The following is a 21,311-nucleotide window of genomic DNA, read 5'->3' as shown; positions in this document are numbered from 1 at the left end:
ATGGATGAACTTACGGGGGCTGATCTGCCATCAGCGCTTATAGGATCAAAACAGCAGATTGGCCACACCCTCTCCAACACAAAATGGGCGTTTACGGGATTTAATGGACGCGCGTAATGTCCAATAAACAAAGAGAGCTGCCCTAGCAACTCCACACAGGAACCAATCAAGGAAAATCTAAGGATGAACTTACATTTTTCTGTTCAGGGAGGCTGATAGAAGAGATGGATCGTGCCAGAGAGCTCAATGGACTAGGTTTGCTCGAAATACAAAGATAAAAAAAAACATTAGGAATGATTTATTAAGATTAACATTTATTTTACAAGTATAAACATCTAATTTAAGAAGAGTCACTTGCCTTATGTTACTATACTCTAAACATATCAGGGTCTTTATTTACCTACAAATGTGACGCAACAGCATCAGTGGATCCACAACCAGAATCTTTGAACAATAGGACAGCTTTAGTGATGTACTGGACATGACATTTTAAACACAGAAAAGACTAGTGAAGAATACGCAGGTTTGTTTTTTAAAACGGCTATATTGTTCAGTTCTGGTGTCTTGAGAAATTTAACAACTCCATCAAGGGACAGTTACATGATGCACCAGAATGGGTCATCGGGCTGATGTGAAGATGAACCACAGGAGCAGCCCAGCAAAAGCTTATGATTTCCTCCTGAAATTCCTGCTGGTTGGAGACAGTGATGTGGGGAAAGGGGAAATACTGGCCAGTCTGCAGGATGGATCCAGTGAATCACCCTATGGATACAATATGGGTAAGTTATGATCCTTGTATTGTACAAATGAGACTAAAGTTGGACAGTCTATGCATTTTCAGGTGAATCTATTATTATGGATTCATTGGATTGTAGGTTTTTTAACATTTCTATAATGTATCATGATGTTCAGACTACTTGCAAAAATGTTACAAAAAAGCATGCCAAGCATCATGACTACATCAACACAGTTGTAAACTGTGTTTTGTCACGAGAAATCTTGTCAATATAGACAATTTATACTAAATAAAACGATTGTCCACTGAAGTACATTTATTTTAAATGTTTAATTTATTATTACAGTAAATATGCCACATATTTTTTAAACATTAAAATCACATTGCTCATCTAGCCCTGGCTTGCCCAGCTCTTATTTGCAGCCCAGTAGTTTGTAGTTATGAGTTTCTCCCTGTTTTGGAAAACTCTTCCCATGGGACAAAATCAACTGTAGTGAACTCCCCTCCCCGCCCCTTTGGGCTTTCACAGCTAAATAACATATTTTCATGCATCTTGTCTAAAAGACCGTCAACATTCTTTATGTGACAGAAGCAAGTGGCTGGTATCACATAACTAACAAAACACAACATCTTTACACGTAATGACTTGTATATCACTTATTAACTAAGTACCAATCAGCTCTCAGTGTGACTCCTTTAGGTCTGTTGATTCTTTTCTTAGTAATTTCCATTTCTTCAGAATGCTTTCAGGGTTTTATTGTTATTTCACCATGCATGCTTGAAAAGGAGGAACAATATGCTTCATGTGCACAATTTTCATTGTCACAGCATTTGGTCAAAGTCCTAGGTCTGATGGACAGAGTCTAATTTTAACAGCTTAGATTACACTGGAGTGATTTAGCGAGTAAATTGACAGCCAATCACAGGGTTGCCAGGTCTGCACAACTAAACCAGCCAATCAAGCAATCAGAATTGAGGGACAAGTTTACAGTTTATGTCAAGATTAGGTTTACAACCACTGTTAGGTGCTTCTACATCAGTGTTATTCACCTATCATTTCTCATTTTTAGGGATACCATAACCATATAACTTATGGTTAGGATTACATTTTCGGACAGGAATGTTGTTCCAGGGTCAACAAAATATGTTGACCCATGAAAACGTCTAACTCAGCAAAATCTGGATGTGCGGGGGTACCGTGTTCCTGGGGTTAAAAATCACGCTTCAGGGGGGACTACAAAAACAACGCGCGGCAACAGTGTAAAACTAGCCCAGTACAGCAGGAAAACCTGTGGACTTGGCAACACTGGCCAACCTGTTCATTATAGGGTCAGAGGCTGACCGAGATCTGGGTGGCTTGCACAGTTGTGTACTCATTTACCCAAGCAGCTGAGGATGCAATGCCAGCCACTTTTAGAAGAGGGGCAACAGGTTATAGATGGAACAAAAAAAAAAATCTTTAGAACAAGAGCCCTTAAATAGTCTTTGAATCGCTGGACAGGACTATTACTACATATTCCTGATGTCGACATGAATTGCCATTCGCAACCCATTTTACCTCTATAATGTGACTTCACGAGCATGCAGGACTTTTGTGGATTGTGAAAAGCTGACTTTCTAAACCAAAATGAACATCTTAAGTGTTGTCAACAAATAAGCATTTTGATTAATCATTACAAAAATAAGGTGCATTGATTACTAAGTCATAATAAGATCAGAAATGTGCATTAAGAAAGTAAATAGGGTCAAGTTTTCATGTTGACTTTAAACTCTTCTCTAGTTGCTCATTTCTAGCTCAACAGTGATGAAAATTTAATACCCCACCGCAGGCTTGTGAAAGTGACTTCATACTACATTCATTTACATACTCTCTAGAAAAAATATTGCCCCCGTTGGGCCAGTAAACAGCCCTGCCAGGATGCTAATACTTAGAAAACAGATTCGAGGACATTGGGTATGCAAGCAATTAATAGACTTGCTGGAGCTTTTTGCTGTTTAGGTTGCTTACCAGATTCAGAACACTTTCTACATCCTATTCTGCCATATTCTATAACTTTTGTATTTATTTTACATCATAACCTTGAGAGCAACTCACAAAATTCCTTATAAGTGCATACATGTACATGGTCGATAAACTGCATTATGATTCGACAGGGAAAGCTCTTGCCTAATACTCTTGCCAGCAGAAGTCTCTGTTGGAATTTCTGTTTATAGAGATTATTACTACTGGCCAAAGCTCTTACGTAACTGTGCTCTCTGACTGCTGAGCGAAATGCGGCTGAGGGGAATAAGGATGCAGCCAGGCTTTGCTGGCGAATGTGGCGATAAAGGAGTGGAACATTCTGATGTTTATCTAAACACTTGCATGTACCTCTCAAGCCATTTGTTTGTTTGAACAATGAAAAGGGAGCATTGACTCTTGGTTTTAAAGAAACAATGACAGTTGAAGCTTTGCAGCTGTTCTTCACCAAGAGAGAAATCAGTTCTGTGCCACTGAAACATTTATCCCACCGTCTTATAAATAACGAACAGGCTGATGTCTTGCTCAATGTGTTTTAGGTTATGTAATGTCTGTGGAGCTTAATCAGGGTAGATGGCATATTTAATTTTGCACAAATGAAAATGAGGCTGTGAGGGGTAGAAGAACAGTCTATTCTTTATGTTGTATTGTCTTAGATGAATTGAAAAGATTATAATGTCCGCAACACTGCTACTTACTCCCATATTTTAATAAAAAAGGCAACGTTTCGACCCTACTGGGTCTTCTTCAGGCAATTAGCAAAACACATTTGATACAGAGTTATATAGGCCTTACAATCTGACCCACCCCGTGATTTCAATTAGCTTGATTGGGTCTAAACAAGCCTAATAACCTCACTCATTAATTAATTAAGAGAACACTTGCATGGATAAAACAATCAACATACACAAGAATCAATTCCATATGCACATAACTTCCTACAATGTAGTCAGAAACATGCAATTAACTACCAAGAAACAGTGCATACTCACATATACATGATGTCATATATATATAAATCCACAACCAAATACATAGGCTACATAAATACACATTATATTATGACATATACATGACACAGAGCCATTCATGTTGTATTGAATGGCTAACCCTAACCTAACCCTAACCCTAACTTTTTGGATTTACTATTTGAACACAATGTCTCCTTATGGTCTTAATGAAGATTTTGACATAAAGCCATTCTTATAATGAATGGCTCTGTGTCATGTATATGTCATAATATAATGTGTATTTATGTAGCCTATGTATTTGGTTGTGGATTTATATATATATGACATCATGTATATGTGAGTATGCACTGTTTCTTGGTAGTTAATTGCATGTTTCTGACTACATTGTAGGAAGTTATGTGCATATGGAATTGATTCTTGTGTATGTTGATTGTTTTATCCATGCAAGTGTTCTCTTAATTAATTAATGAGTGAGGTTATTAGGCTTGTTTAGACCCAATCAAGCTAATTGAAATCACGGGGTGGGTCAGATTGTAAGGCCTATATAACTCTGTATCAAATGTGTTTTGCTAATTGCCTGAAGAAGACCCAGTAGGGTCGAAACGTTGCCTTTTTTATTAAAATATGGGAGTAAGTAGCAGTGTTGCGGACATTATAATCTTTTCAATTCAGTAGTCTTTTTTGTCCTGCACCTGCCAGAAGGTGGGATGTGCACACAACAACTTGTTTAAACGTATTGTCTTAGATCACATCTAATTTTAAATGATCACCAAATATGTTTTTAGTTTATGTTGCATTACCTTCTTGGATTTATACTGACACCTTGCAGCATCACACAAAAGCGACTCTTGCAATTATGGGTGCCATATTGTTTATTGGCCAGCATTAGGTTTTTGTAATTTATTAGTATTGGTCAATATTTTGGAAATGAATGTTTATTTTTGCATGCTAATTTGTCCTATTTTTACATTTAGATTACCTTTGCCGTCATCCAACACTCACTTACTTTTATATTTCAAAACACTAATAACTCTGCTAATATAATCTTTAGCAAATCTGAAAAGGTACATTGATTTTTCATACTGTATATTTTACTGCTGTAATGCCTAAATTAATTTATAGCATTGACTGAGTTTTTAGTATTTTATTTTTAATTGATAAAAAATAGTATCGAATTTTAAATAACTAGTGCTGTCAAATCAATTAATCGTGATTAATCACACATCTAACGTAAAAGTTTGTGTTGACGTAAAAAAATGTGATATGGCTCTGTGTGTGTGTGTGTCTATGTACATACACACACATATATATATATATATACAGTATATAGGCTATGTGTATAAATATATATGTGTGTGTACAATATATATATAAAAAAAGTTATAGTATACACACACACATTATGTAACACAAACTTATGTTAGATGCGATTAATCGCAATTAATTGATTTGACAGCACTTAGGCCTATATGATACTGATATGACTCAAGTGTTTATCTCAATGTAATTTACACATCCACATACAGTGGGGAGAACAAGTATTTCATACACTGCCGATTTTGCAGGTTTTCCCACTTACAATTACAAAGCATGTAGAAGTCTGTAATATTTATCATAGGTACTCTTCAACTGTGAGTGACGGAATCTAAAACAAAAATCCAGAAAATCACATTGCATGATTTTTAATTCATTTGCATTTTATTGCATGACATAAGTATTTGATACATCAGAAAAGCAGACCTTAATATTTGGTACAGAAACCTTTGTTTGCAATTACAGAGATCATACGTTTCCTGTAGTTCTTGACCAGGTTTGCACAAACTGCAGCAGGGCTTTTGGCCCACTCCTCCATACACACCTTCTCCAGATCCTTCAGGTTTCAGAACTGTCGCTGGGCAATACGGACTTTCAGCTCCCTCCTAATATTTTCTATTGGGTTCAGGTCTGGAGACTGGCTAGGCTAGGCCACTCCAGGACCTTGAGATGCTTCTTACGGAGCCACTTCTTAGTTGCCCTGGCTGTGTGTTTCGGGTGGTTGTCATGCTGGAAGACCCAGCCACGACCCATCTTCAATGCTCTTACTGAGGGAAGGAGATTATTGGCCAAGATCTCGCGATACATGGCCCCATCCATCCTCCCCTCAATACGGTGCAGTCGTCCTGTCCCCTTTGCAGAAAAGCATCCCCAAAGAATGATGTTTCCACCTCCATGCTTCACGGTTGGGATGGTGTTCTTGGGGTTGTACTCATCCTTCTTCCTCCAAACACGGCGAGTGGAGTTTAGACCAAAAAGCTCTATTTTTGTCTCATCAGATCACATGACCTTCTCCCATTCCTCCTCTGGATCATCCAGATGGTCATTGGCAAACTTCAGACGGGCCTGGACATGCGCTGGCTTGAGCAGGGGGACCTTGCGTGCACTGCAGGATTTTAATCCATGACGGCATAGTGTGTTACTAGTGGTTTTCTTTGAGACTGTGGTCCCAGCTCTCTTCAGGTCATTGACCAGGTCCTGCCGTGTAGTTTGGGGCTGATCCCTCACCTTTCTCATGATCATTGATGCCCCATGAGGTGAGATCTTGCATGGAGCCCCAGACCGAGGGAGATTGACCATCATCTTGAACTTCTTCCATTTTCTAATGATTGCGCCAACTGTTGTTGCCTTCTCACCAAGCTGCTTGCCTATTGTCCTGTAGCCCATCCCAGCCTTGTGCAGGTCTACAATTTTATCCCTGATGTCTTTACACCGCTCTCTGGTCTTGGCCATTGTGGAGAGGTTGGAGTCTGTTTGTTTGATTGAGTGTGTGGACAGGTGTCTTTTAAGAAGCCCTCCTGTTCTCCACTCATTACCTGTATTAACTGCACCTGTTTGAACCCGTTACCTGTATAAAAGACACCTGTCCACACACTCAATCAAACAGACTTACTGGTTGGTAGGTGATCAAATACGTATGTCATGCATTAAAATGCAAATGAATTACTTAAAAATCATACAATGTGATTTTCTGGATTTTAGATTCCGTCACTCACAGTTGAAGAGTACATATGATAAAAATTTCAGACTTCTACATGCTTTGTAAGTGGGAAAACCTGCAAAATCAGCAGTGTATCAAATACTTGTTCTCCCCACTGTATGTGAAATTTGTCAGTTTTTGACATCATGTACAGTTTTTTTTTACTGAGTGCACCTTTAAATATGGTGTCTACCCTGACTAAGGTCTATAGGAGTTTAATTAAGCTGTTTTAAATTCTGGCTGATCTGTTTGATGTTATTTTCAGGTCAACCACATCTCCACATGCCACAAAGCAGCTTGCAGTATATTTGATTTGTGTATAATTTCATGACTTTAAATTTCATGGGGATGGATCAGTAAGTGTTAGCATAACTGTTTCTCCCTAAGCTCTAGATTTTGAACACCATTATCCACGGAGGCTTCATCCTCATCCACTGACTCCCGTTGATCCGGCGTATGTGTCATCCCGTCAGAAAAGGTCTATGGCTCGCTGCTGGTTGTTGTGAGGGAGGTGAGGAGAGGTGCAGAGCAGGGTAATTGCGCGGGGAGACAGAAAGAGTTAGTGTGAAAAAAATCTGTCAGGATGAATCAGAGCTTGCCCACACAAACAGGAAGACTGCATCCTACAGGCAGACATTTTTATAAAGAAAAAAAAAAATAGTACAAGCTGGTATTATACAATATTTGTCTAACTGCATCACGTTGAATTAAATAATTCACAATAAGCCTTTTATCAAAAGCTTGATAAAAGATTGATTTAGTGGTGGAAAATATGATGTAAGCGCTGATCATGTTTATTTGATGATATTTTTGTACTTTAGTATGAAGAATCATCTAATTATCTTAAGAATTTATTGCTAAATTTTTAAAGAAATAAATGCTTTTATTCAGTAAGGACACATTCAATTGATCAAAAGTGACTGTGAAGACTTACATTTTAACATAAACACATTGTATTTTAAATAAATGCTGTTATTTTTAACTTTCTATTCCATTCAACATTGATAATAATAAGAAATGTTTCTTGAGCACCAAATCAGCATTTAAGATTGATTTCTGAAGGATCATGTGACACTGAAGAGTGGAGTATTAGAAATTCAGCTTTGCCATCACAGGAATGAATTACATTTCAAAATATTAAAATAAATTATTTCAAATTGTGATAATATTTCACAATATTATTTTTACTGTATTTTTCATCACATAAATGTAGCCTTCGTTAGCATACGAGACGTATTTTAAAAATCTCACCAACCACATATTTTAAATAATATAGTGAATGTTTCTCTGACCTAATCAAGTTGACAGATATTATTGAAGCATATTAATAATAGCCTGTTGTATCACAAATAAATAAATCTTTGCATTTATTAAGTATTGTAGATGCAGTCCTTTTGACTCCAAACAGAACTAATGCATACTTTTTCATGAAGGACTTGATACCCGATAGGCCTACTTTATTTTTATTGTACAGAACATGAGGGTTACACCTCACCATTTTGATATGCTGCAATTCCTTAAGAGTGACCTCACAGTTCACAGGGTGTCTTGGGATTGTGTTTGGTTCACTTGATTCCATTCTTTAGTGATAGCCATGGTGTTTTTAAATCCTCTTTCTGTCACCTTAATGGAATCTCCCAGTTGTTCCATGTATATTTTCACAGTGTTGGATTTCTTTCTCATTGCAGTGGAATGTGTGATAAGCTCTGAAATTCCCTATAGGAGAGAGCATTCAGAATGCCAGTGTGTATGTGTGTGGAACCTGGAACCCCCATGGAGGTGACACTAAAGCTTTCCAATCTCAGCCCAGACAAGTGTTATGTTCATAACAACAGACATCACTTAATCATAGTTGCTGTCATCCAAATTCATGATCAAAAGAGGGACATTGTAACTGTAATATTGGTGAAGACTAAAAATGCTAACTTTATTTGAACATAACATTCAAACTCTCACTGGACCACTCTACAGCTGTTCTCACCACTTGCTTTTCCCATTTGCAGTTATTAGATTATTAGTAGTGTTTTCTTGGGCATTACTATCACTCATACTTTTGATCATACTAGGAATTTGAACAAACCCCTGGTTTGTTTTATAACCCGTCCTGCACTGTTTATGTTATCAACCTGAATGATAAAGAAGTGTGAAGTCCGCACACTGAAAATTACTGCTCCAAAGGAATTTATTAAAAGGCAACGTTTCGACCCTCAGGTCTTCATCAGGCACAATATCAATGTAGAGTGAAGTCAACTTTTAATAGACACAGGTGACACACACACACACACACACAAATCATATGACAAGTAACGTGACAAATACAAGTCATGTGACAAGTCACACAAAAAAAAAATTACAAGTCAAAAAAAATAAAGTATAATAAAAAAAAAAAAAAAAAAAAAAAAAAATTACATCACTATAAAAATGGCAAAATGGCTAATATCAAAATCTTAATTCAACCCCTAAAGGTGACAAAGTGCTTAAAGTATTAATCCAAAAACATTCCCTCTGTAATAATTTCTTCTCATAATCTCCTCCTCTTGAGGATTTTGTAACCTTTTCTTTACCGATATACTGCAAAGCGCTGACGTTATGGCCTACTTGTCTAAAGTGAGACGCTGCGCATATCTCCAGTTCTAATATTACTGCGATGTTCACTAATACGAGTGCGTAATTGTCTGAATGTTTTACCCACGTATGCAAGACCACAAGGACAACGAATTAGATCAATCACATGAGTGGAAGCACAGGTAATAGTACCACGTATCCGAATATCACGACCCGTCACAAGAATCTTTTAGTTAAATCAATGGATTGATGAGTATAAGATTCATCCGTGCTACAAACTCTACGCACACGCTTAAATTGACTGATAGGTAAACTCTTAATTAAAGGTCTAGGATGGAAACCATCGCCTCTTAAAATAGTATTACGATCCGTTGATTTTCGGTACAGATCGGTATGGAGTTTCCCGTCACATATGTATACTCGAACATCAAGAAAACTAATGCTTACTGGATCGCATTCCATAGTAAAATTCACATGCTCAGTCCTTGAGTTTAGATCATTTAAAAACATCAACATCTCTGCAGGTGTGGCCTTAGTAATCATAAAAATGTCATCAATATACCGTTTGTAAAGTAAAATCTTAGGAAAAAAGGAATTTGACTCATTTAGAATAAAGTCATTTTCAAAAACTCCCATATACAAGTAAGCACAATTAGGTGCCATTTTAATACCCATTGCAGTACCTTTCACTTGTAAATAAAAATCGTCCTGAAAACGAAAAAAGTTGTTAGTTAAGACAATACTTGCTAAATCCAATAAACATGCTGTACTAGGTTTTACATCCACAGATCTTTGTGTTAAAAATTGTTCTAAAGCAAGTAAACCTTCAGTATGAGGGATATTGGTATATAAACTCTGAACATCAAAAATAGCAAGAAGCACATCATCAACAGCAAAGTCAGCACCATATAATGATTCAATAAAATCCATAGAATCTCTTACATAAAATGACAACATGGGTACAAATGGTACGTGACTTGTATTTGTCATATGATTTTTTGTGTGTGCCCAATTAAGGTGATCACCTGTGTCTATTTAAAGTTGACTTCACTCTACATTGATATTGTGCCTGATGAAGACCTGAGGGTCGAAACGTTGCCTTTTAATAAATTCTTTTGGAGCAGTAATTTTCAGTGTGCGGACTTCACACTTCTTTATTTGTTTATATCATTAGCCCAAATTGGGTGTTATGGATGTGCACACCATTTTTGTATTTTTTGATTTATCAACCTGAATGATACCTCAAATTGCGCAGCTTGTTTAAGAGAGATGCTTTTACTTTACTACGCATTCAGGCTTAGTTTGGCAGGGACAATATGTAAGGACCAGAATATCAATTAGACGGGATCTTAATGGGATCTTTTACCTTGGACAACTATAAACTGCCCAGAACCCTTTAACTACCGCTAAAAACCAATCATAAGAAATTAGTTGTTGTTAAGCAACACCCTGGCAACCAGTCAATGAATTAGCATCATGACAGTAGGACGGTACTTCACTTGTTTTGATAGTGAAGTGTCCATCGAATATGCACTTCGGAATCTTGGCAGAAGTATCTGTAGGGGGTGTGCGATATCACGATTTTTGATCGTGGACGATTAAAATGTCTTCACGATCTGCTTTTGAAGAAATATCGTAGTATCATGCTACAGTGCATTCTATCAGTCGCAGTCCTGGCACCTCCGTCCCAACATACTGTACAATGCGATGTACTGTACATTCACATCACATGTTAACACAGAGGTCGAGTTACACTAACGGGATACTGCAATTCACAAAAGTTCATTTTTTGCACATGCTTTAAACCATGCCGGTTAAACATTTCATTCGCGTGCTGATGCGCTGTTCTAACATGGGTTTTTCTGAGCACACCCGAAGTGCACACCGGCACAGGCACTTAAAAACCTGTCAAACAGCGCCTGGTTACTGGACTTATTATCTGTCTTATTGGGTTAATACTGTCAAATACACTCAAGGTTTACTTAAACACAGTTGGTTATGTCTAAAGTGAAAGCAAACATTTGAGAGAAAATCGGGTGCGTGTCATGCGTGTATATTAGATGCGTGCCGGTCTTAAAGCGACAGTAGCCTAATAGTAAACATGCTGCCGCTTGTCCGGGATAGTTTCCCCAAAAATGAAAATGATCCTTATTTACTCACTCTTGTTGTTCCAAACCTGTATTAATTTCTTTCTTGTGCTGAACACAAAATAAGATATTTTGAAGAATGTGGCCCGTGCTGTTGTCCGTGTGTCCGTGCCCGTGCCGATGCCGCAGTATGTGAATTAGTTTTGAAAAGATTTTGAAAAGAACATATATTGTAATGAGCAATGCAGTCTTGTTTGAGTTTTTTTATGCTTGCTTGCAGTGGATGAATGTAAATATGTGTGTATGTCTGTGTGTGCTTGTGGGTTTGTTTATGTGTACTTGCTGCTTGATTTGATAAATGTATATTTGTGTGAATTGTATCAAGGCATCTGTGTGTGTGTGGAGTGTGCGTGTTTCTGTGTTTTAACTCATTTCACGTTTTTGTCTCTCACTAAAATCAATGAAAAAGTGACAGTTTATATAGTCACTTTGAGGACAAACAAAATCATATTGATAATATCAATAATTTATAAACATTCATGTTCATAAAACATTAACAATAGAATTTGTAGCTCTGTGTTTTAGCTTTGAAATGCTTGCACATATTTCACAACCTGGCACACAACTAAGTTTTGAGGTTCCTGCTGATACCTTTCAAGACCTGAGGACAGTTGCATACATATAGCCATCATGTTAAGACTGTCTTATGAACTAGTATGACCAACTAGCAGTTAGTTAGGGGTAATCTGTCGTACTTTTCGGTATCAAATTAGATCAATCTGTTTTTTTTTATGTATCCGACTTGAAAAAGTTATGACCAGTCTTAATAAGAAAGGAATTTGATAGTAACACTATCTTAGCAGCAACCTGCCATGCGATGTTTATGTAATGTGTTGGATATTAAAATTAAAAATAAAAATTCCTGTGTTCTACAACTTCCTGTGTTCAATTAACTTTGAATACGATCACTTGATACTCTTAATATTATAATAGATGTAACTAAGTTGATGATGGTCCATGAACATAAATTAGCATATAAAAGGTAAAAAGTGGGCTTAAGCCTTGTTTATACTCACCGCATCCTCATGAGTGTGAAAGTGCGTGTGACAAAAATGACATCTTTGAAAAACATAATCGAAAAAATTACGTCAACCCCATTTTGCGTGGCGGTGTGCATGGAATTTTTTGTAATTTTGCATCTAAACTGGTACCCAGTTTGCGCTTGTCTAAATTAATTGCTTACATTTATAAAACAAGCCTACAATAACAAAAAAAAGAAGTCTTTATAATGAAAATAAAGGTCCATGTTTAATAAAAATTTTCATAAAATTAAATGAAAATGTTTAATGAAATTAGAAAATATTTAAGAGATATATATATACACGCTTCATTTAGTTTTATACATATGTTTTTTTTTATTTGACAGGGACAATGCAAACAAACATAGTGTCAAAACAAAGCTAGTCTGCTAGTGCTGCATATAAAGTTTATAGCAAATGCTAGTTTTCAACTCCTGTCCCTGGTTGGGCTTTTATACACAATAAAATGTACATACTTCACTACTTCAATTTAAAAAATATAAACATGATATATAAACATGCATATCATATACAACTCTTACCTACTTACAATAATTAAAAATGAGTACATGAGTTCTAATATCCATACATTTTTTTCTAATGTTACAAGTAATAATCTCAAGGTTTGCTGGGTTTTAAATGATTCTTTGGTTCTGGGTGTGGTGAAGCGTAATAAAAACAAACATTGTCACTTGTGTACCTTCTCACCGCTGCTTCCTGATGGTTTAACTTTAGAGCACAATTACTCAGTCACCCCCTGTCATTTCAAAGAATAGTACAACAGTAAGGGCGTCAAGTATAAACGCCTCGTCTGTTTGGAGAGGAGCGAGTGCAGTCGGCAGAGGCTCGCAGTACGGAGCCAGGCGAAAGTATATTAACAAGGCGTTACTTCTCCTGTCTAATCAGTTAGCCATGCCTGTGTTTTGTGATGCCTGAAGCTCAATCAGATTAAGTTAGGGGTCATATCTTCATTGTGATTGGTTGATTAGGTCCCAATCAGTGAGCAGAAATTTCTTTTATTATAAAAAAAAAAAAGATTGGTTTAAACCAAATACCATGTGTTGTCCGTTCCAATGGACTCAGGGTCTGAAGGGGTTAATGTGCTTTGGTTTGTTTGTGTAGGAAACCTGTTCGAAAACGGGCATAAATTACACACTTCACCTTTAAGTAATTTTGTTATTTCTTTTTCACTTGTAGGCATTGACTACAAGACAACTACCATACTCCTCGATGGACGCAGAGTCAAGCTCCAGCTTTGGTTAGTAGCTTTACAACACAATTACTTTTTCTGGTAAACCGGAAACCCATGACTGCAGCACCTGACAGCTCCTTGAAATACACGTTAAACTGTTAAATTTCAGCTGGATTTCTTCCTGTTATCTTCTTGAACTCAAACCGAGCATGAAGAGAGATTAAAGTTTCCATCACGCCTGTGTACTCTCAATGAGGTCCTTTTGGTTTCCAAAATATGAAGTGAACATGCCAAACGTCTGGCTATGTTAATTACAGCGCTCCTCAATAAACTTCCAGTGAAAAATTCAGCCAAGTCAATCCCACTAGCCATGCCTAGAAGTTGTTTATACATTCTGGCACATTTCAAGAGAATTGAGCTTTTTGCAAGAATCTGGAATCAATTATTGATAATCTGGCCTTGACAGACGAAGCATTTTAGAGCGAAGTGTTTGTGATGCTCCAGTCCTACCCACTGGAACATGACTGGCTTGGTGCTGCGCTCAGCCCTGGATGGTGAATGATTCATTTCACTGCTCCTACTCAAAGTCTGCTGCCCTGGCACCAACCACAGAAAGCTCCTCGTGTCACCAGGCAGAGGCAAAGACAATAGCTACAGACGTATTGAAGAACAGAAGTAAGATGAATGTGTTCTTTGTGATGCGGACCCTCTGTGTTGTGTTGTTTTTGCAGGGACACCTCAGGACAAGGCAGATTCTGCACCATATTCCGCTCATATTCCAGAGGAGCACAGGTATAACAGCAAAAAAATTATAAAAACACTTTACAAAAAAACAAATACAAATTTTGTATTTAACAATTTAACTTAACAATCATTTACAATATTTTAATATAATAAAAAAAACCTTTAAATTATTCATAATTATTTACTTTAAAATGTAAATAATAATTATAAAAATAATATTTGAAATAATTTATATATAATTGAAAAAATATTCTATTCATAATTATAATTTTTTTAAATGTAAAATAGTGGGAAATAATTTAATCAGTCACCATTTTTGGGGTTTGTGAGTAACGGATCTGTTTTAAATGTACACTTTTAAATTATTTTATTAATAATTATTCATTTAAAAATGTAAAGATTTAAAATAAATGTACAATTATATAGACAAGTAGACTTTAGGAAATGGGCTGTTGAATATCTCTGAAATCCCAGTGTTCCCAGACAGTTGTTAAACACCGCAGCCAAAGATCAGCAGTTCCTGTTGAAAGTGTGGTTTGGTGTAAATCGGAGTGGACTGGTATTGTTGACATGACATTTCCTTGTTCTGGCAAACACAGATATCCTAATAACAGCAACTCTTGGAGCAATGCCACAATCTTTATTGACATTACATCATAAACTTCTTTGCCAACAATTTTAGTCACATACAATATGAGATGATAAATAGTACTACTTCCAGTACCACATTGACTTTGAAAAACGTTTCCTTATCATCTGAGATGAGGATGAATGTGTTGTGTATTTAATTCAAACTCAAAAGCTTTGCAAAAATTCAATTTTTTCTTACATTTTGAATTGAAAATGCATTTAAGTTTCATAAACTGTATGTTATCTATAACTAACACAATTTGTTTCTCACAGGGTGTTATCCTTGTATATGACATTACAAACCGGTGGTCTTTTGATGGCATCGACAGATGGATTAAAGAGATTGATGAGGTAAAATCAGATCTATCAGATCCGAAAACTCCTATAGTATTTAGAGTAATAAGCATGTTTAACCTGATGTGCAATCTGGGTATAAACAGACATGAGGTCATCCTAGGGGTTTTGGAATTACATTGAAGATCTGAATAAAACATAAGCTAATCATCTTGAGAAGGTGCTAAGATAGACGTGTATCTCCATAAATCAGGAAATGTGCTGTTTTATGCAACTCGCTTATGATTATAATTGTTGCAATTATAAATGATAATAACAGAGGCTTTGTAACTAATCTGTGTCGATAGCAGGGGGCTGATGATGCGCACTGCGTACACTGACTGTGCGAGTTGTTTCAAAATTGCTTTATTAATAAAGTGATTGTCTTGACATAAATATAAAACACATCACGAAACCAGTAATGTCCTGAAGAGATCGTTTATAACCATTGATGTACTGTTTTATTTTTACCCAGCATGCACCAGGTGTTCCCAAGATCCTGGTGGGAAACAGGCTTCACCTGGCCTATAAGCGGCAGGTGACGACTGAGCACGCCCAGGCCTTTGCAGAGCGACTAGGCATCACATTCTTCGAAGTCAGCCCTCTCTGTAACTTTAACATTACTGAGTCCTTCACTGAGCTGGCCCGAATTGTGCTCATGAGGCATGGTATGGAGCGACTCTGGAGACCCAATAAAGGTAACAAGCCTCTATTGTCAGGATTCATACAAACAAAATAGATCATGTGTTTATTATAGGGCTTGCATTTACATTCAGACATACTGTATGTATATATATATATATATATATAAATCCTAAAATTATTACTATATATATATATATATATATATATATATATATATATATATACATACAGCATGTCTGAATATAAATCCTGAGATTATTACTAATTATATATAATTATATATATATATATATATTATATATATTGATGTTTGGCCTGTCAACTTCCTATCTTTTTTTATTTTATTTTTATAGTTGATATCACACTTACAAAATCAAAATATGGAAAGTGGAATAATATTTTGTAATTATCAGATGTATTTAATAGTTTTCAAACTGTTTCTTGGGTAAATAGAAATTTCAGTGAGTTTACAACACAGAGTATTATTTTCCTTTAGAAGACTTTATTTTTTTATCCTCTGTAGGAGGCATCAGGACTTTTTATATTTTGGGGAGTCTCTACAGGTGTATAGGTTAAAAAGACAATATTCCTATGAAATACAGTATATTTCTATGCAACTATTAGCGTTCTCAATATTGTTCTCATTATTACAGTATGTTTTTACATTACAAGTTAGCCACAAAACGTTAAACACTGTACAGTATAAGATTGGAGTACCATTGTTTGCATGTTTGCACATATTGTGTAATATACCAGGAAGTAAAAATAATTTAAACAAATCATTCACTATCAGAGTATCATACTTAACATAGTTGAGAAACTAAGTGAAATGATTTATTCATATATGCTTAGTGGAAGTTTAGTACAGAAATACAACATGCATCTTTAAAAAAAAAATTAAATACTATGTGTTAAAGAAGAAATCTGATGATTTGTGAAGGAAAAACAATTTTATGTCTGCTAGTGTCTTGCCTTCTTAGTTCTTGAGTTCTGATGTCTGATACAGGAAATATTATATTATTATGTTATATATTATATTATTATATTCGATCACAATATTAAAATTAAATTAAAATGTTATATTTCTATTGAAAATATAATTTGAATAATTATTGTAGTAAAAATGTCACTTAGATAAATGTCAGTTACATTTACAATTAGATAAACGTAAGTAATTAAGTCATATAAAATAGACAAAAGACAGATAAATCTCTACAATAGTCAATGGTACAATACCATCGTTGTTGTTTCACTGCACTTCCATCAACATCTCCCTATGACTCATTATGTTGCTGAGGTTGGAAATGTTCTCTCAGGGAATTAAACAAGCTTCACCATAAATGCTTTTGACATGAGATGATGCATTAAGGAACGCTGTCAGACCTTTTAGTACTGCCTTTTCTGAGAATGACCACATAAACAACAGCCATACATGTTTTTTTTTCTCAGACCAATGCTGCAATTATGTATAGACCAAATGAACGCTTAAGAAACCTGAAGTATGTAAAGCTTTGAGACTTTATACTGCTCACAGCGGAGACACCCAGTGTTTCAAATATCAATGTAACGGCATGCCGCCCCCACAGCACATTTCTCTTAATAATCATAGCTTTGCTTTATGCTAAAAAAAAAAAGAAGCTTGTAGGAACAAGATCAAGGAATATGAAAACATTTACTGAATAAAAGCATCATATGTTTATTTTGACTGGAGATTATTTAAAGGCCAAGGAATATGATAAAACCGCTTCTTGTTTCCATTGCATGACTTCATCCTTGTAAGACAAACAAACTGTTTTAAATCATATGATGATAGATGGCTTGCTAATCTACATGTGAATTTTGAATTTGAGCAGTATTTTATTAGAAAAAATCAAACATTTATCCTTCAACCATGCATTTTTCCATGCCTGTAAACTGAGGATGTTTTTAAGGTTCTTTGCTTTAACCAAAACCTGTTCTTTTCTTTTGTCCAGTGTTGAGTCTGCAGGACCTGTGCTGTCGTTCTATCGTTTCCTGCACTCCAGTGCACCTTGTGGACAAACTTCCACTTCCTGTTGCCTTAAAGAGCCATCTGAAGTCCTTCTCTATGGCCAACGGCCTCAACGCCAGGATGATGCATGGACGTTCTTACTCGGTCATAGCCAGCAGCGCTAAAAAAAGGAACGGAACCAAAAAATCCAAAATCATCTATCCGCCACTGAGCCCATCCCAGAACTGTGCACGGACGAGCTGCAAGATTTCATAGATCAATGCAGTTGCTGTACTTACAATACACACTCACAATGCAATTTAAACAAGGAGCTAGTGTTCAAAGCCACCACAGTCTTACAATAAATAAGAACGAGATAGAGAACTGTGGTTCGTGAAGTCTTTGATTTATTAGGTGTTTGACCAAACTTGTTAACAATGTTGGTTTGTTTGAAACACATCCTCCTGGCTATATCTAATTGGGATTGCCGGAGAGAAGTGCAAGAGAAGATCTGTTTCTAAGTGTTGCCAAGCCTTTATAATGCTCTGCATTGTTTAAATAAATGTACAAGTTCTTCTGTCTTGTAAATGTATTGATGGTACTGCATTTTCCTGTGGAGGACTCTTTTTGCTACTGAACTTGGACCAAGCCAGCAGGAGAAACAGACAGCTTTCCTCTTTTGTGATCACTTTCAAAATGGACTTTACTGATAAGTAATACCAGCTTAATTTTTCTTTAATACTTTTTTTCAGACACTTTTCAGGGGCTAAGAGAGAAAAGTCAAGGTTGAGATCGACACAGCTCTTTGTATTGTGTATATAATTTGTTTAGTTTGATACTACATTGTTAGAATTCTTAATTATTGTGATACACTTGATCTGGTACCAATATTGTTATTAAACAATACGTTTATATGGGAAACACACCAAAGACGTGGGAGATTCATGTGGCTTTATTTGTCACGTTGAAAACAATGCTACTATTTCAGATTTAAACTGCAAGCAAACAGAAATTTCTAACATGCTGTCATATCGGGTTTTAAATAAAGATCAGTGATAAAATCAAGAGGTCATGTAGTCTTTTATCAACCACGTGTCCACTAGAGGGCAATGTTATCTTTTAGGTGGTCTTGTCTCCAACTGGGTTTGCTACTAGTGCTATGATTTATACTTGTGTGGACGAGAGTGGAGGGATTGGTGAAAAGAAAATTAATGATTTTTCCAAAATAAACGAAAAATAGGCCGAAAAAAAAAAAAAACATGTTTGTGACATACATCAGCAAAATAGTGCAATACAGTTTAGGTGCCAGGGGCAATAAGGCTAGCGTAGCGGACGATCTGAAAGTACTATTATTGAACTTGAAGCTCTTATTTTTAAATAATTATTGTTATTAGTTGTCTAAATTGTACTTTTAGTGTGGGATAACTATTTTAGAAGGTTGAACTTTTCTGTTTTTTTTTTCAGGCTGAAAAATAGTCCCTCTCTTATCCTTCCGCGTATTACGCGAAAATGGCCGCGAACGCCATCCCGTGGTTAAAACCATATTATGTCTATGGTCAAAACTGGAGAAAAATTGGATGTAACTTTGCACGGACAAGGTTAGTAAGACATTTCATGACACTTATCTCAACGTGTACGCTTTAGGTTTGTGGCAATACTTTAAGTTTCGAAACTGTGTTTTTTCAAGTTTTGAACAACACATACTGAAGGTTTTATCCAGATCAAAACCAAGACTGGATTAACGTTACGTGGTCTAATTTTATTTATTTTATTTATTTATTTATTTTTACAAATCATTTTTAAGATTTGATCCAAATCCAATAGCTGAAATTAAACTGGGCCCTGTACTTGATTTGGAAAATAACCAGACTTTGATGGTGCACTCAGTATTTTTATTTTGAGCCTGCCAACATCAGATAAAAACTAGAAAAAAAAACAATTAAAATGTTTAGATTTTTTTAATTAGTAAAAAAAAAAAAAAATACAACTCACTAACAACATATAAACATTTAAATATTTAGGATAAAAAGATAAGTTATAGTCATCATGTATACACTGTACACTTTAAAAAAAATGTTTTAAAAAAATTCTTTATTGGTACATCTTTTACTTTAATGTTATGAATAATCTTGGCTTATTGTGTAAAATGAGTGTGTGAAGAGAACACAAATGTATTTCAAAAGGTTCAGATTAGGATTTAGTTTCCAAAGAATGCATCTGAACATGAACTGCAGAGGGCATACTTCACACATCTATGCGAATAGAACAGTATAACAGACCAGCTTTTCAAACCTGCTGAATACCTGGAGCCAGTTACATAGGCTATACATAGCCACTATTGTTAAGACTGTCTTAAGAATTAGTTTGACCAACTAGCAGTTAACCAAGAGGTAATTAGGTAATTAGCATTAGTGTGTTTCGGATTCAAATAAGGCCAATCTTTTTATATTACTTCAAATTAGACCAATCTTATCTTAAAAGTAAAGGTTCCAAAATGGGGTTTCCACAGTGATGTCAGAAAAACTGGAACTTGTCACAGCTCTTACATATTGTTGCCCTATTGTTGGTTTGATTGCTTCTGTTCTCCACATTTGTAAGTCCCTTTGGATAAAAGTGTCTGCTAAATAATTAAATGTAAATATAAATGTAGTCTGCAGTTTATGCAACTGGCCACTGCTTTGGATCCTGCATGCAACCTTCCAGCAATATTCGACAATTCTGTAAAAATGTGGATAGTCTGTCCAGTTCCAGTCTTGCCTTGCGGTTATCTTACATTCAGTGTTGCCTATTTCAAATGAATTATTAACTTAAAGAACATCGTCACATAGATGTCATGTAATATTCTTCCATTTTTCTTACCCGTTTGTCAAAATGTTGTCATACGATATTAGATGTAGTATCGAGGGGGATGGATATGGTATCTTCTGGTGACACTGTCAGGCTTGCACATGTATTAGCGATATAACATCATTCTGATATGGAATGATAAGGACACGTCTTTCTTCAAGGCACAGGGTGAATAACCCTGTCACTGAAAGACAAATGGCTGACCCGTACAGCTTATAGAAGGTCGAGAACAAGCTTGTGCACATGCATATGCTCTCATAGTGACACTTTGGATTAGTGGACCTGTCAGACAGGAGTTATGTTAGGAGTTATAGTATTTATTTATTTATTTATTTATTTCATGCATGAACAACCATAAGTCTCCTCTGGACTGGTCATTTGGCCTTCAGTTGTGTCCTGCCTCATAGTCATAAGCTTAAACAGGGTAAGCTGTCAAAAAGGTCAAAAATGTATTACATTTATGTGTTGAGATGTAGGTTT

At 35.9% G+C, this 21,311-nt stretch overlaps 1 protein-coding gene across 1 annotated transcript; it reads left to right on the top strand.

Annotated features, from left to right (window-relative positions):
* Positions 1–207: 207 nt before the first annotated feature.
* rab40b (RAB40B, member RAS oncogene family) lies at positions 208–19,049 on the top strand. Its single transcript, XM_056268860.1, has 6 exons — positions 208–779; positions 13,669–13,729; positions 14,395–14,455; positions 15,311–15,388; positions 15,846–16,068; positions 17,989–19,049. The coding sequence occupies exons 1-6, from the start codon at positions 614–616 to the stop codon at positions 18,258–18,260; spliced, it is 861 nt and encodes a 286-aa protein (XP_056124835.1). The 5' UTR covers positions 208–613; the 3' UTR covers positions 18,261–19,049.
* Positions 19,050–21,311: the final 2,262 nt, after the last annotated feature.

The sequence above is a fragment of the Rhinichthys klamathensis genome, unplaced genomic scaffold, assembly GCF_029890125.1.
Source record: "Rhinichthys klamathensis goyatoka isolate OS25496 unplaced genomic scaffold, OSU_Roscu_1.1 h1tg000277l_1, whole genome shotgun sequence".
NCBI classification, from domain to species: domain Eukaryota; kingdom Metazoa; phylum Chordata; class Actinopteri; order Cypriniformes; family Leuciscidae; genus Rhinichthys; species Rhinichthys klamathensis.
Note: the sequence above shows the minus strand (reverse complement) of the source record. Positions and strands in the feature narration are given on the sequence as shown.